This window comes from Medicago sativa, chromosome 4 (genome assembly GCF_051527215.1).
Source record: "Medicago sativa cultivar Bolivia chromosome 4, Bolivia_mono, whole genome shotgun sequence".
In the NCBI taxonomy this organism is placed as follows: domain Eukaryota; kingdom Viridiplantae; phylum Streptophyta; class Magnoliopsida; order Fabales; family Fabaceae; genus Medicago; species Medicago sativa.
In genome coordinates this window covers 50,593,526-50,605,890 of record NC_140752.1, presented here as the reverse complement: position 1 = coordinate 50,605,890, position 12,365 = coordinate 50,593,526, and the positions used below count along the sequence as shown (strand labels likewise).

The window sequence follows — 12,365 nt, the reverse complement described above, 5'->3', positions numbered from 1 at the left end:
GCATCACAAGCTCTAATTTTGCGGCTAAAACCCTTGATCCACCTGCCATCAGATTTTCGGAGGAGCCTGCCACAACCTGCAAGCTCACCATTACCTTTGCATGCTCCATCACAATTAAGTTTCACCCAACCATCCAACAGGCTTTTCCAACCAATATACATAATTTCCTTATGATGAGGATTTTCTGCATATGATATTGAGAAAATTCTTCAATGGCCCTAATGAAATTTTAAGTTTGGTTTTATTCACGTTTGGTATTTCTTCGTATAAAAAAGATTTGGAAAACTTTAATATTAGTTTCCTTGTAAAAATTAGTTAAAATTATTTTTATTGCGTTAACTTGGGTAAATTATGAACAATATTTTTTATAGAATTAATTAAATTTTGAATAAAATCATATGTATAGATATTTTTTATTTCAAATTGAAACAACATGCTTTTTTTAAAAAAATTATACCAACAATATAACAAATCTAATTTTATCTTTTTCAATGACATCAAAAATACAACATTATTGTAATTTTTTTGTTTAATTGTATAATTTGAATAATAAATAATCTAAGACAAAATCCCCTCTCTTCTTTATACATTGGTATTCATGATAAATAGTTCCATACAAATAGTATTATACTTTTGGGCTGCTATTAAATCAAAATCCCCTCTTTTCTTTATACATTGGTATTCATGATAAATAGTTCCATACAAATAGTATTATACTTTTGGGCTTCTATTAAATCACGTGTCTATTTATTTTTTATTTTTTTATATATTTGACAATAAATCACGGTCTTCTTTCCCATACTGGGACATCTAATTACCATGAATGAAATTAAAATAAATTCTTTAATTGAGTGGTGACTCCTTGAAATGACAATTGGAATTGTCTAGGGTTTGTGTGGCTTGCTGTTTCTTGTTAATTAATCCTTCAATTGCAATTGGACCACTTTTCCATGTGTGAGTGTCGGTTACTACTTTTTCATAAAGTAGTTGGTTCATTCGATCATTTAATTGCATTATCCACTTGGTACTTTGAAATCATGTTGTATGGTCTTTCTTTGCCCACGACCAGGGTCGTTCTAAAAATAGACTCGTAATAAAATAAAAATGTAATTTTTTAGAAGAGCAATCTTCTATTTAAATTAAGAACAACATTTGTAAATTTAAAATGAGCTTCTTTCTCATATTTTGTGAAGCAAATTGATCAATCAACTCTTCGTATTGTATATTTTTTAACATAGCATTCTCAATTGCTATCAATGTTTAGCACTTAAGTCTTTCTTGTAGCAATGTAGACCACATGTAAGACTTCAACAACTTCAATTTTGAAAAACATCTTTCTGCGGAGGCAATTGTCACATGAATAGTCAATAAAATTATATATGCAACTTGTATTAGGAAAGGAAAAAAACTAATGTCTTTCAAAATTCTTAAAATATCAATAGGTCCCATTTCTTCATTAGGCAAGATATCTTTTAGTAACCTTAACTCTACATATAGTTCTCTCCCATCAATATCAGATTTCTCGTTATGTTTCAATGCATGTTCAAAATTACTAAAACAAGACTACATAGTCGCATGATCCAATGAATTTAACTTGTCAGAAGTAACAAAAAACCAAAAACAGTTTCATATTGTTGGGATTGTTCAAATCTCATATTAAGAGATACAACAACTTGGTCAACAAGGCAAAGAAAGTAATTAACCCTAAATATTCTTCTTCAAATTGCTCAATTGATGCGGTATTCAAATTCTCATCAAATTACTATTGCCTTGGTAGTGATACTTGGATTGATTCTCCGTGTCTATTCAAGTTTTGTTTACTATTAACTCCAATTGTGTTTACTAACAAGTGAGTGAACCTTGATGTTAGTGGAACAAGCTCAAATGTTTTAAATGAGGTGAAACTAACATCCTTTTGTGATAAGTTTACAATTCCTTGTGCCTTCTTTGAGCGAGGGGACCTTAGTGGTCATTTGGATGTGTTGACACGAGATAAGTCCTCTCACTTCAGGTAAATTTATTCATTGGTGCAGCTTTTACAACCCTGGGGACAAGGTTGTTTTGATGGGGTTGGTATTGTTATGAGAAAGGACACAACTATTGCGAGGCCAAAGAGAGTAATGGTTCAACCCAAAGGATCATCAATAAACCTTAAAGGTGAAATGTACGATGTTGCCATTAAATAATGATTCGTTAGTTCTGGAAGATTGATGACTCACTAGTTTGTTATGACTAGACTAGGAAGGATCTAGGATAACTTTGTCTATATAAGATCTGGTACTTTCTCTATTTCACTCATCAATAAAATTAAGTCTATCTCCCTTCTCTTTAATTCTTACGAGGTTTTCCTCTGGCCTTACAAATCAGAGTGAATTTATCTTTATCAGTGATCATATTTGATGTCATAAGCAATTTTGGACATACCACCTCAATATTAAATGGTCTATAAACAATTTTTTTTGAAGTTGATTGAAAATATGGGTAACAGTGTAAATATTCTATAACTTAAAAGACCGATATTTTAACAAATAAAACTTAAAAAATCAATTTATAACGAAAAAATCTTAAAGGATTAACTTGTTATAAACATCAAAGATCGTGGTACTTAGGCTTTATTTTAATAATAAGGTGTAGGTGAAAATAATAGTACTCTTGAAATTTTGATGGTGTATGTAGTCATCATCCAATTATCCAATAACATATCATATTTTTTATTCACTTCTAAAAAACTTTAATTAATTGTTTTAACTTTTTTTGCAAGAAGAACAAAGATGTAGTAAAATAACAATATTCTTATGTTTCATAGAATCACCTTTAAATCTCGTTTTTTAAAGGCCAAAATAGAATATATTAATTTAATAAAAAAAATAGTATAAGGTGTATTAAAAGAAACTTTAACAAAGTTACGAAATTACACCACAAGGTTACGATAGGAAAAGAAAGAAAGAATGAAAGAAAGAAACAAAGAAAGAAAGAAACTAAGTAATAAGTGACAAACAATGGAAATGATTAAGCCTCTAAAAGCCACAATCAAAACCACTATAAAGTCTGAAGCTTAATTTTTTCACATTATATTTGAAGGTCTTCCTCATTTCGTTGGAATATGTATCCATTTTTTCCCTTCCAAATTACCCAAGTAGTAGAAAGCCAACTAATATTCATTGAATGTCGAACTTGTTTGGAAAAATCGCCAAGACAACCAAATAATTTTTCTTTATGTGATTAATTAAAGGATACCAAAAACATAGTCTATGTGAGTCACCGCCAATCGGTAGCCCCAAATAAAGGAAGGGATGACGACCCATTTTACAATTCATAACAATAGCCGCCTCATTCAGCCAAGAGTCAACTATGTTCACCGAAACCAACATACTATTGTGGAAATTCGCTTTTAGACCAGATACCACCTCAAATAAAATTAAAATTGCATTCAAAGCTCTATCATTAGCCTAACTTTTAATATCTACCAACAAAGTATCTTCTGCGAACTGGAGATGTGAAATGTTTATCACATTCGCCCTCACCCTGTGACTGGTGAATAACCCTATTTTCATTGTTGCATGCATCATAACATTAAGACCTTTTGCCGTTAACAAAAAAAGAAAAGGTGACATAGGGTCTCCTTGACGTAACCCTCTTGCCAACTTAAACTCTTCAGTTGGGCTACCATTTATAACTTGTTCCAAATAATTCTACTCCACCGAGGAATACGTTTTTTTTCTTTTCAAAATCCCGTTTAAATAACAATAACTCTTTTTTAGATTTCCGCGTGTTATCCACTTTTATCTCTCATATAATCAATTTATTGTTAACTACCTCCCGTCACTATTATAAAAAAACATATTATTTTTAAAATTAATTGAATAACAAATGTATGTGATTTATAATATAGACTAAATACATCAATTATTTATTAAATCTAAAAAATAGTTTTTTGTTTATAATAATGACAGTAGGAAAGGGTGTATATCCTACTAAAGGGGGTAAGAAATATAATTTTCTTAGGGCAAATTGATGTGCCCCGAAACTTTGAGAGCCTTTGTCAGGAAAAAAAAAATAAAAAGATAATTGAGATCCAAACCTCATTTGTAACCTAAATAGTTGTGTGAAGAAGAAGGAAAAATACGGCACAGAGAATTTCAAAAGCATCAGCGGTGTTGATGGATATGATCAGTAGTTTACCTGACGATATCATCATCTTCTGCATTCTCCCATTAGTCACCACCAAAGAGGCAGTTGCCACAAGCATTTTGTCCAAGAGATGGACTAATCTATATTACTTTGTTCCAAAAATCGACTTCACCAACATCTCCGTGAATAGCAACGAATCTAATTCCCGTTTTAACAAATTTGTTTACTCCGTTTTGGCTTCTCGAGACGATGTTTTTCCTCATTTCATCAATAGTTTCTGCCTCGACATTCAATATGGTAACCCTAATTTTGCTTATCTCGGCTTTCCCAGTATTGTCGAATGGATCAACCATGTTGCTCAGCGCAGACTCGATTATCTTTGTCTCCATCTACACGTGGATAACCTTGATCATGATGATGACGACGACGATCAACCCAAGTTGCCCATTAGTACACTCACATCCAAAACCCTTGTAACTCTCAAACTCAGTGGCTTCCATCTGGAGAGTTTTTCTGTTTCTTCAATTGGATTCGGATTCCCATTACTGAGAACCCTTCATTTAAGGTATATTGAATTTACTGATATTCAAGATTTTATGTTATTTTTAGCTGGATGTCCATTTTTGGAGAATCTACGACTTTCTGATATATTTTTCCCTGAGGAGGAAGAAGATTCTGTTACCATTCAAGAAGTTAAAAGCTTCATCTTACCTAAATTGACTAAAGCAAATATCACCCGTTTTTGGTGTTCATATTTTCCGATGAAAACACTCTCTAAATCAGAGTGTTTATGCATAGATGCACACTGGTTCCACATAGAATACTTTGTTTACGAGGTATTTTTTTTTTTTTTATTAATATGATGCATGATATTGGTACCCAATCTATGTAACACTATTGAAAGTTGTGTCGATGTCCAACATGTTTTGTGTATCCAACACCAACTCATGTGATTAAATTGAATAATTATAGATTCTAAAATTATTACTTGTGTCGACATTAGGCATGGCAATGGGGCGGGGTGGGGACGGGTTTTACATTCCCCATCCCCATACCCGATTCTCATATACTTACCCGTTACCCTACCCATACCCAATGGGGATGAGAAATTGAACCTCATCCCCGTCCCTAACGGGTTCGGGTATCCCCGCCCCATCCCCATCCCCGCATTGAATAAATTTTTTTAATAAAACATAAAAGTTTTTTTGCAATCCTTAGAGAAATGTTGTAATGCATTATTCAACAATATGATCACTTTAACATTTGTTAGACTGCTTGATTTAGTTGCTTCTTTAAATATGAATGGTAATTTTTATAACACGGCAATTATCAAACAAAATAACATGATATATGAACATAAAGTAATTTTCTGCATTCGGGACGGGTTTGGGTACGGGTTCGGGGTGGGTACTTATATACTTGTTACCCGTCCCATACCCGTGTTTTGACATCGGGGAAAACCCAAACCCATATCCGAATCCAGTCAAAACGTGGAAAACCCGTCAAATTGGGTTTGGTTCGGGTGGGTAACCACGGGTATGGGTTTTGTTGTCATGCCTAGTCGACATGTCACTCATCTCAAACGTGTCGCTCAATTGAATACCGTGTATACTGATGCAATATGATGGAAAACAAAAAAAAAATGTGAATCATTTGCATTTTTTTATTTTATTTTATATTTTTTGTTTGGAAACTTTGCTTTAATTTGATACTGTATTTTTCTACCTAATTTAGGTGAATCAGCCACAAGGATCTTATGGTGATATTCCTATCTTTCATAATTTGACCCGCTTGGAACTCCACAATAGTTGGGATTTGGTAGCAAAAGTACTCCTACATTGTCCTAAGGTTCAACATCTTGAACTTCACCAGGTTCGTTAAATTTCAGAATCATGTTCAGTTTAACTGTTCTTAAACAAACCTTTATGCTTAGTTTTATTGTGTGTGTAATTTAATAGGATCCAAATAGGTTACCTTTGAAAAAAAATGATCAAGAAAATTGGGTGGAACCAGAACTTATTCCAGAATGCCTTTTATCATGCCTTAGAACTTGCACTATTGGGGACTTCTCAGGCCTACAAAGTGAGCTTCAATTAGCAAAATATATTTTGAAGAGCTCAAGAATTTTAGAAACCATGAACATTTGGAGCAAAGGGGAACAACCTGAAATAGAAAGAAAATTGTCTTCCTGCCCAAAGGCTTCTATAAAATGTAAACTTTTAGTTCATCACTTCATTGATACCATATAACTGCTGGATTTAAAACTGTGAGCTATTATAAAGGTCTTGACTTTGTCTCATTGCACAAATAAAGGGAAAATTATCTTTAAATGCTACCATGCAATTGATTTCTCTTTATTGCTATTTTTAAAGAGCCATTATTTTTTACCTTTTAATTTTTCCTTGTGTTATATAGATTCTGGTACATATTTGTCTCTTATTAAAAATGCTGTTGCATGCTAACTTACATGTTCCTAATTGTCAATGTGGCAATGGATAATAGGCTAACAACCGGCATGGGAAATAGATGTCACCAATGAAACGTCTCATGTTGCATGAAATAAAAATGGTCTAGCATGCTATATTTTAAAAGATAAGTAACATCATGTATATAGAATGCCTAGTTTCATTAACTTCTAGTGTTATGCTAATTTTCATATGGACTATATAAAGCAAAATTAAAAGAGGATATGGTCTTTGGGAGGCTAGAAAATCTGAGAGGATTCCTGCACTGGTTGCTTTTCCACCATCAGTTCATGAGTAGTTTCTACATGAACATCTGGGTGTTGTCATATTAGGTTCTGATGGCGCAACTATATGTGCATAATTATTAGTAACAAACAGGTGCTTCAAATGCTTTTGAAGAGCCATTACCATCTGCACTTACTGTTTCCACATACTTCTGAACTGTTTGGTTATAATTATTCTTCTTGTTGTTGTTTTTGTTGTGGTTAAACAGTCACTTTAGGCCCTAAGTGTGTGAGAAAAGTACAAGGGGACTTAACCCATTCCAAAACTCTACAAAAGGGGTGTTTTCCGGAAAATAAAAATTTTACGAGGACAGAATCCAAACCGAAAATTTTATAGGGGCGAAAACCGGAAATGATCTATATTACAGGGGTGAAAAACACTATTAACCCATTAATGTATTATATTTTGTCTCCCTATCCTGACCATCAAACGGACCCTTATTGTCAAACATGGTTTGACAAATTTTTTGGTGTTTGGCAACAATAAAAATGAATCAATTATAACCCTTGAACTTGAGTTTACCTAAAGTTAGAACTATTAGCTTTCACTTCACCAAAAATAATTACGGAAATCAGTACCATGTGTCACCTGCATCTTTTTATTACACGCCCAAAATCAATTTTTATCTAATGTTTGGTTCTGTGGTGATAATAATTGATTTTGAAATAATTGATTATGTAAATTTAATTATGACTAAAAGTGGGTTAGAGGTAAAATGATTTTTTTTTTTGAAGAAGCTAAAATGATTTTTATTTAAACACATTCATGTAAACGTGAGTTGAATTATAAATTTGTGTGTAAAAATTAATTCGAAAATCAAAAGTTACGAATTTTATCAAGTAGAATCAATTGTAGACAAAAGCAATTCTACTTGCACCTCCAAAAACAATTTTATCCCACAAGAAGAGACACCGATGAAAATCACTTTTACCGAGAATATATCTAAACATAAATCAATATAAATTAACTCACTTTCACCTAAAAACCATATAGAAGAGAGGGTTAGAGAGGACAAAAGTTGAGAAGAGAGTTCCGGTTCTTTTGTTTGGTACACAAGAAAAATAAGAGAGATATCAAAAAACCTATGACACCCACCTAAAAACCTTTCTCTCTTGATATGCCAACAAATGGGGTGGAGAGACTTAATACTTTTTCATGTTCGGCTTACCCCTCAATCTCAATATGAATTTGTCTTAATTTCGTTAAACCTTTTCTTTTCAAGCTAAAATAGATTAAATGAACAACCTAATTTTTCTAGTCCAAGAGGTGCCAAAAGGAAACCAGGAAAAAAAGTATCAAGTTTCATCAAAATGCAAAACAAGAAATAGGAAATCGAAAAAGGGGCAAAACAATCCCTGTTACAATATGATTCCCAAACAAGAGAGTTAATTAAGCCACAAAAAATGATAGTTAAAAGCTAAATTGATGATGTTCACTTTCATCCACTGAAATGATTAAAGTTTAATTTTGTCAAGAAGTTGTTGTAACGTTTTTTGCGTTTGCTGAAAAATCCTAGCATTTCTTTTTCGTCAAGTTACCCAGACACATGATAGCCAAATAAGGTTAAGAAATGAGTGGATGTTTTTTGAAAAACCGTCCTAACTTCCAAATTGCAGTAAATGATCTGCCACTTGAGCAGGATGCACCGTAGTAAAACCAAACCATTTATTAAGACCATACAAAATTTGCCTAAAACAATCGCAAGACGGAAAAATATAATCCATATCTTCCTCTTGGCCACACATAGATGCACATCAGGTTGAAGAACATGCTGTTACGAATCAGAGAATCCCAAGGATAATAGTCATAGTGATCCGCGAGGAAGAGTGCATAGCGATATTCATGAGGTAAGTAACCATAGAGACTCATAGGAGAATCAATAGATTGATAAAAGATATGAAATGTGTACAATGGTGAGAGCTATTTATAGAGGTGAGTTAGTGTAACTAACTCCTAACTAACTTGCTTGCTCTCCAAGCTATCTAGGTAACTTGCTCTCCAAGTTATTTCTCACTATACTCTAATAGTCCCCCTCAAACTCAAAGTGGGAAAACTCACCAATTTGAGTTTGAAATACAATGAAAAATTACAATGATTATTCAAACTGAAGTAACTAAGTAAAATGGGGGTTAAAACTAGTAAATGACATAAAAGAAATGAAAGACATAGAAAGCCCAGATTGAAGCCTAAAAATAAAGCCCATGCCCAAAGCAGAGGTTGAGAACGTGATAATGCAGAAACACGACGAGAACAACTTATGTAGAAACATGAGAACACGCCTGAAACTTCTTCTTTGTATGTAAACGCGCTTCTTCTAATAAACAGCTTGCTGCAAACGTACGTTATCAACCAAAACAGCTTTCTGAAACGTGCTTCCTCAAGGCAAACTTCATTCAGAAATTCGATTACGTTAACAAAAACATAACTGTCTAAAATCTGAACCAAAGACAATCTGTGTAAAACACGCTTCTGGAGTTCGTTTCCAACAAACGTGATTCTGAAAAGAAATTGTGCAGATGCGGCGATCCAAACACGAATTCATCATCACTTTCATTCTAAACTTGTTTGATCTCAATTGAATCTGAAAACCTAACTGAATCTGAAAACCTAAGTGATATTGAATCTGAAAAGAAAGGAGAAAGAATAACTGGAACTGTAAACGTCGCACAGAAAGATTGACGATGAGATCGACGAAGAGTTCCATCAGAGAACCGTTTCTTCCCTCTATCCCATGGTATCCACCATAAACGGAATTGGATTGGTTGGAGAATTGTGAAAACAGAGAACAGCAAGAACGAAGAAATTCCACCAGGATCGAAATCAACAATGAACTCATCATGGAACTGGAAAAACTGAACCTGATTGTGGACATCAGAAGCGAATTGTTCAGCCTGTTTTCCGACGAACAACCACAAGGCACAAGGTCTCGCGACGGCGACGTTGTAAACAGTGCTACTCATTCTCACCGGTAAAGCTGCGATGAGCTCTTGCGACGCTTCAGAAACAACGAAATCAGAGTCATGATTCTTCAATGCTGGTTCAACATCCTTCACGTAACCGTCTTCTTCGGAAGCAACGAACACAGAATCGGCACAATCAACGATGTTCTTGCAAGAATCAACGAATACGCAAGAAATAGCACCAATTTGGACGGAGAATCCATCGAATTTTGGTTCGATTGAAGGAGAAGAAACCGGAACAATCGGAGAATCAAAACTAGCGAAAACGAACCTGTGTGAAGCTGAAGAATCAAGAATGGAAGAGGCAGAAGCTGATTCTTCATCTTCATCTTCACCAATATCTGAATCGGAAGCGGAAGCAACATCATCATCTTCATCCCTAGGGTATCGCTCTGATACCATGTTACGAATCAGAGAATCCCAAGGATAATAGTCATAGTGATCCGCGAGGAAGAGTGCATAGCGATATTCATGAGGTAAGTAACCATAGAGACTCATAGGAGAATCAATAGATTGATAAAAGATATGAAATGTGTACAATGGTGAGAGCTATTTATAGAGGTGAGTTAGTGTAACTAACTCCTAACTAACTTGCTTGCTCTCCAAGCTATCTAGGTAACTTGCTCTCCAAGTTATTTCTCACTATACTCTAATACATGCCTCCTGATTAAATTGTTGGTCGTAGGAATCCGGTTACAAAGTAAACGTCAAGCAAAAAGACTGACCTTCAAGGGGACCTCCTTATTCCAAATTAAGTTTGTGTGATCCACTTCCAAGTTGTTGTCCGACGAAAACATGTAGTTACAAACACTTGTAACAATATATTTCATCGAAGCGCGTAGATGCCAAAGCCACCGGTCAGGAACATGAGGTTGCTAAGTAATATTAATTAATATATCGATGCACTCCCTCACATGTTCTTCCTCCCAAGCTAATAGTCTATGCCTCCACTTCTAGGCCTCACCATTCTCCCCCACCCATGTAAAAACATCTAATCCACCGTCGCCATTTTATTAACAACTAGATAAAAAAGACGACCAAATCTAGTCTTTAACATCACCCCATCAAGCCATGGATCCCACCAAAATAAATATTGAGAATCATGTCGCACCTCACACGTAATGTTATCATCAAACCAACGACCAACTCCCACTCCTTCCCCACCTCTAATCTTATTCAAATTATTCCATAAAACTAAGCTAACTCTGCCCCCATCAGCGATACACCCTCCAACCTCACTGAATCTTGCAACTAAAACTTCTATACTGCAAACCCTTTATCTATAAGTAGAAATTTCCATTGAAAAATAATATTTGTACAACTATTTTTGAACAACTTTTGTGATAACCTTCTTCTTATATCTTCTTTTGACAAAAACAATAAAGACAGAGAAAATAATAAGAACACATTGAAAATATGAAAGAGTCGTTCTAAAAATTATCTTTAAATAGTGTACAAATATCATATCTCGTTTCTATTTTTATATATGTGTGTATGTAAGATTATGATATTGATACAGTCCTATGGGAAAAGAGGTAGCTCTAGAAGCAAGAAGGTGAACAAAGGATTTATATAGTAAACAAGCGCCGGAGTACATGCATCCGTGTACCCTGTACGCAGCTGTACCTCCCCTGACTTTACTGGATAATACCTCTACACTTCCCCTCTTCTCTTTTAAACTCTCTCCTTTTTTGGTTCTACCTTTTTATTGTATTTTTCTTTCTGCTAGATTCAGAAGAAAAATGTTTGCTGGACACTCATAGAGATATATATATATATATATATACTTTGAGAAAGAAAAAGATAAAAAATACGATGTAATAGATAATAATATGTTGGCGATATAATAGAAAAAAAAAGATGTAGAAAGAGAATGAGATATTGAAGGAGCAATTATCATCGTTGAGTTCATAATTCAAAACCTATGAGCTAGCCTTCCCCTTTTTATGTTCACTCATTATATTACTGATTTTTTGGTAGTGGTCATGTTCAAACTTTGGACCTTGCATATATTATGCATTGTCACAACCAACTGAGCTAAGCTCACGAGGACACTCATTATATTACTGATTGTTAAAACTAAAAGGAAATCTCTCACAAAAAAAAAAAACCTAAAAGGAAATATTCGATATATATTATTAAGTGTGAAAATTATTATTAACAAAAGAGAAAATGTGTAAAATCAAAGAATTTGAGAATTTAATCATGTGCCTCGAGAGATATAAGGAATATAGTGTCATGATGTGACATATTGGAAAGTTATAATTCCTTTTTTATATGGAAAGTTAAAATTCTTTGATATATATGTAAAAAATGACGTTCTTAACCAAAGTGGATTTGATTTATTGGAAACGCAGAATAGATTAGATAACTTCAGCATTATGATGAATTAAAATTTGAATTTTGATTAATAGAAGTGTTCACATTTAGGTTTAAGATGTTAACTCAATGGTAAGAACTTAAACTTAATTAATTTAAGGTATAAAATTTAAATATTCTTAAGTGTCTACGTTAAATGCTCATA

The 12,365-nt window shown here is 33.7% G+C and overlaps 2 protein-coding genes and 1 pseudogene across 2 annotated transcripts; 1 reads left to right on the top strand and 2 right to left on the bottom strand.

The window, feature by feature from the left end:
- Window positions 1–1,134: 1,134 nt before the first annotated feature.
- Window positions 1,135–1,759, bottom strand: LOC146929629 (uncharacterized; annotated as a pseudogene).
- A 2,401-nt stretch (window positions 1,760–4,160) lies between these two features.
- On the top strand, window positions 4,161–5,032 carry LOC146929628 (F-box/LRR-repeat protein At4g14103-like). Its single transcript, XM_085708243.1, has one exon. The coding sequence runs from the start codon at window positions 4,161–4,163 to the stop codon at window positions 4,992–4,994; it is 834 nt and encodes a 277-aa protein (XP_085564369.1). The 3' UTR covers window positions 4,995–5,032.
- A 4,404-nt stretch (window positions 5,033–9,436) lies between these two features.
- On the bottom strand, window positions 9,437–10,339 carry LOC146929627 (uncharacterized). Its single transcript, XM_085707371.1, has one exon. It carries the CDS (start codon window positions 10,337–10,339, stop codon window positions 9,437–9,439), a length of 903 nt encoding a protein of 300 aa, XP_085563497.1.
- Between the last annotated feature and the right edge of the window lie 2,026 nt (window positions 10,340–12,365).

What these genes read in the sequence shown, in the direction of transcription:
- LOC146929628 (XM_085708243.1), top strand. Translation starts at nt 4,161, where the DNA reads ATGGATATGATCAGTAGTTTACCTGACGATATCATCATCTTCTGCATT.
- LOC146929627 (XM_085707371.1), bottom strand. Translation starts at nt 10,339, where the DNA reads ATGAGTCTCTATGGTTACTTACCTCATGAATATCGCTATGCACTCTTC.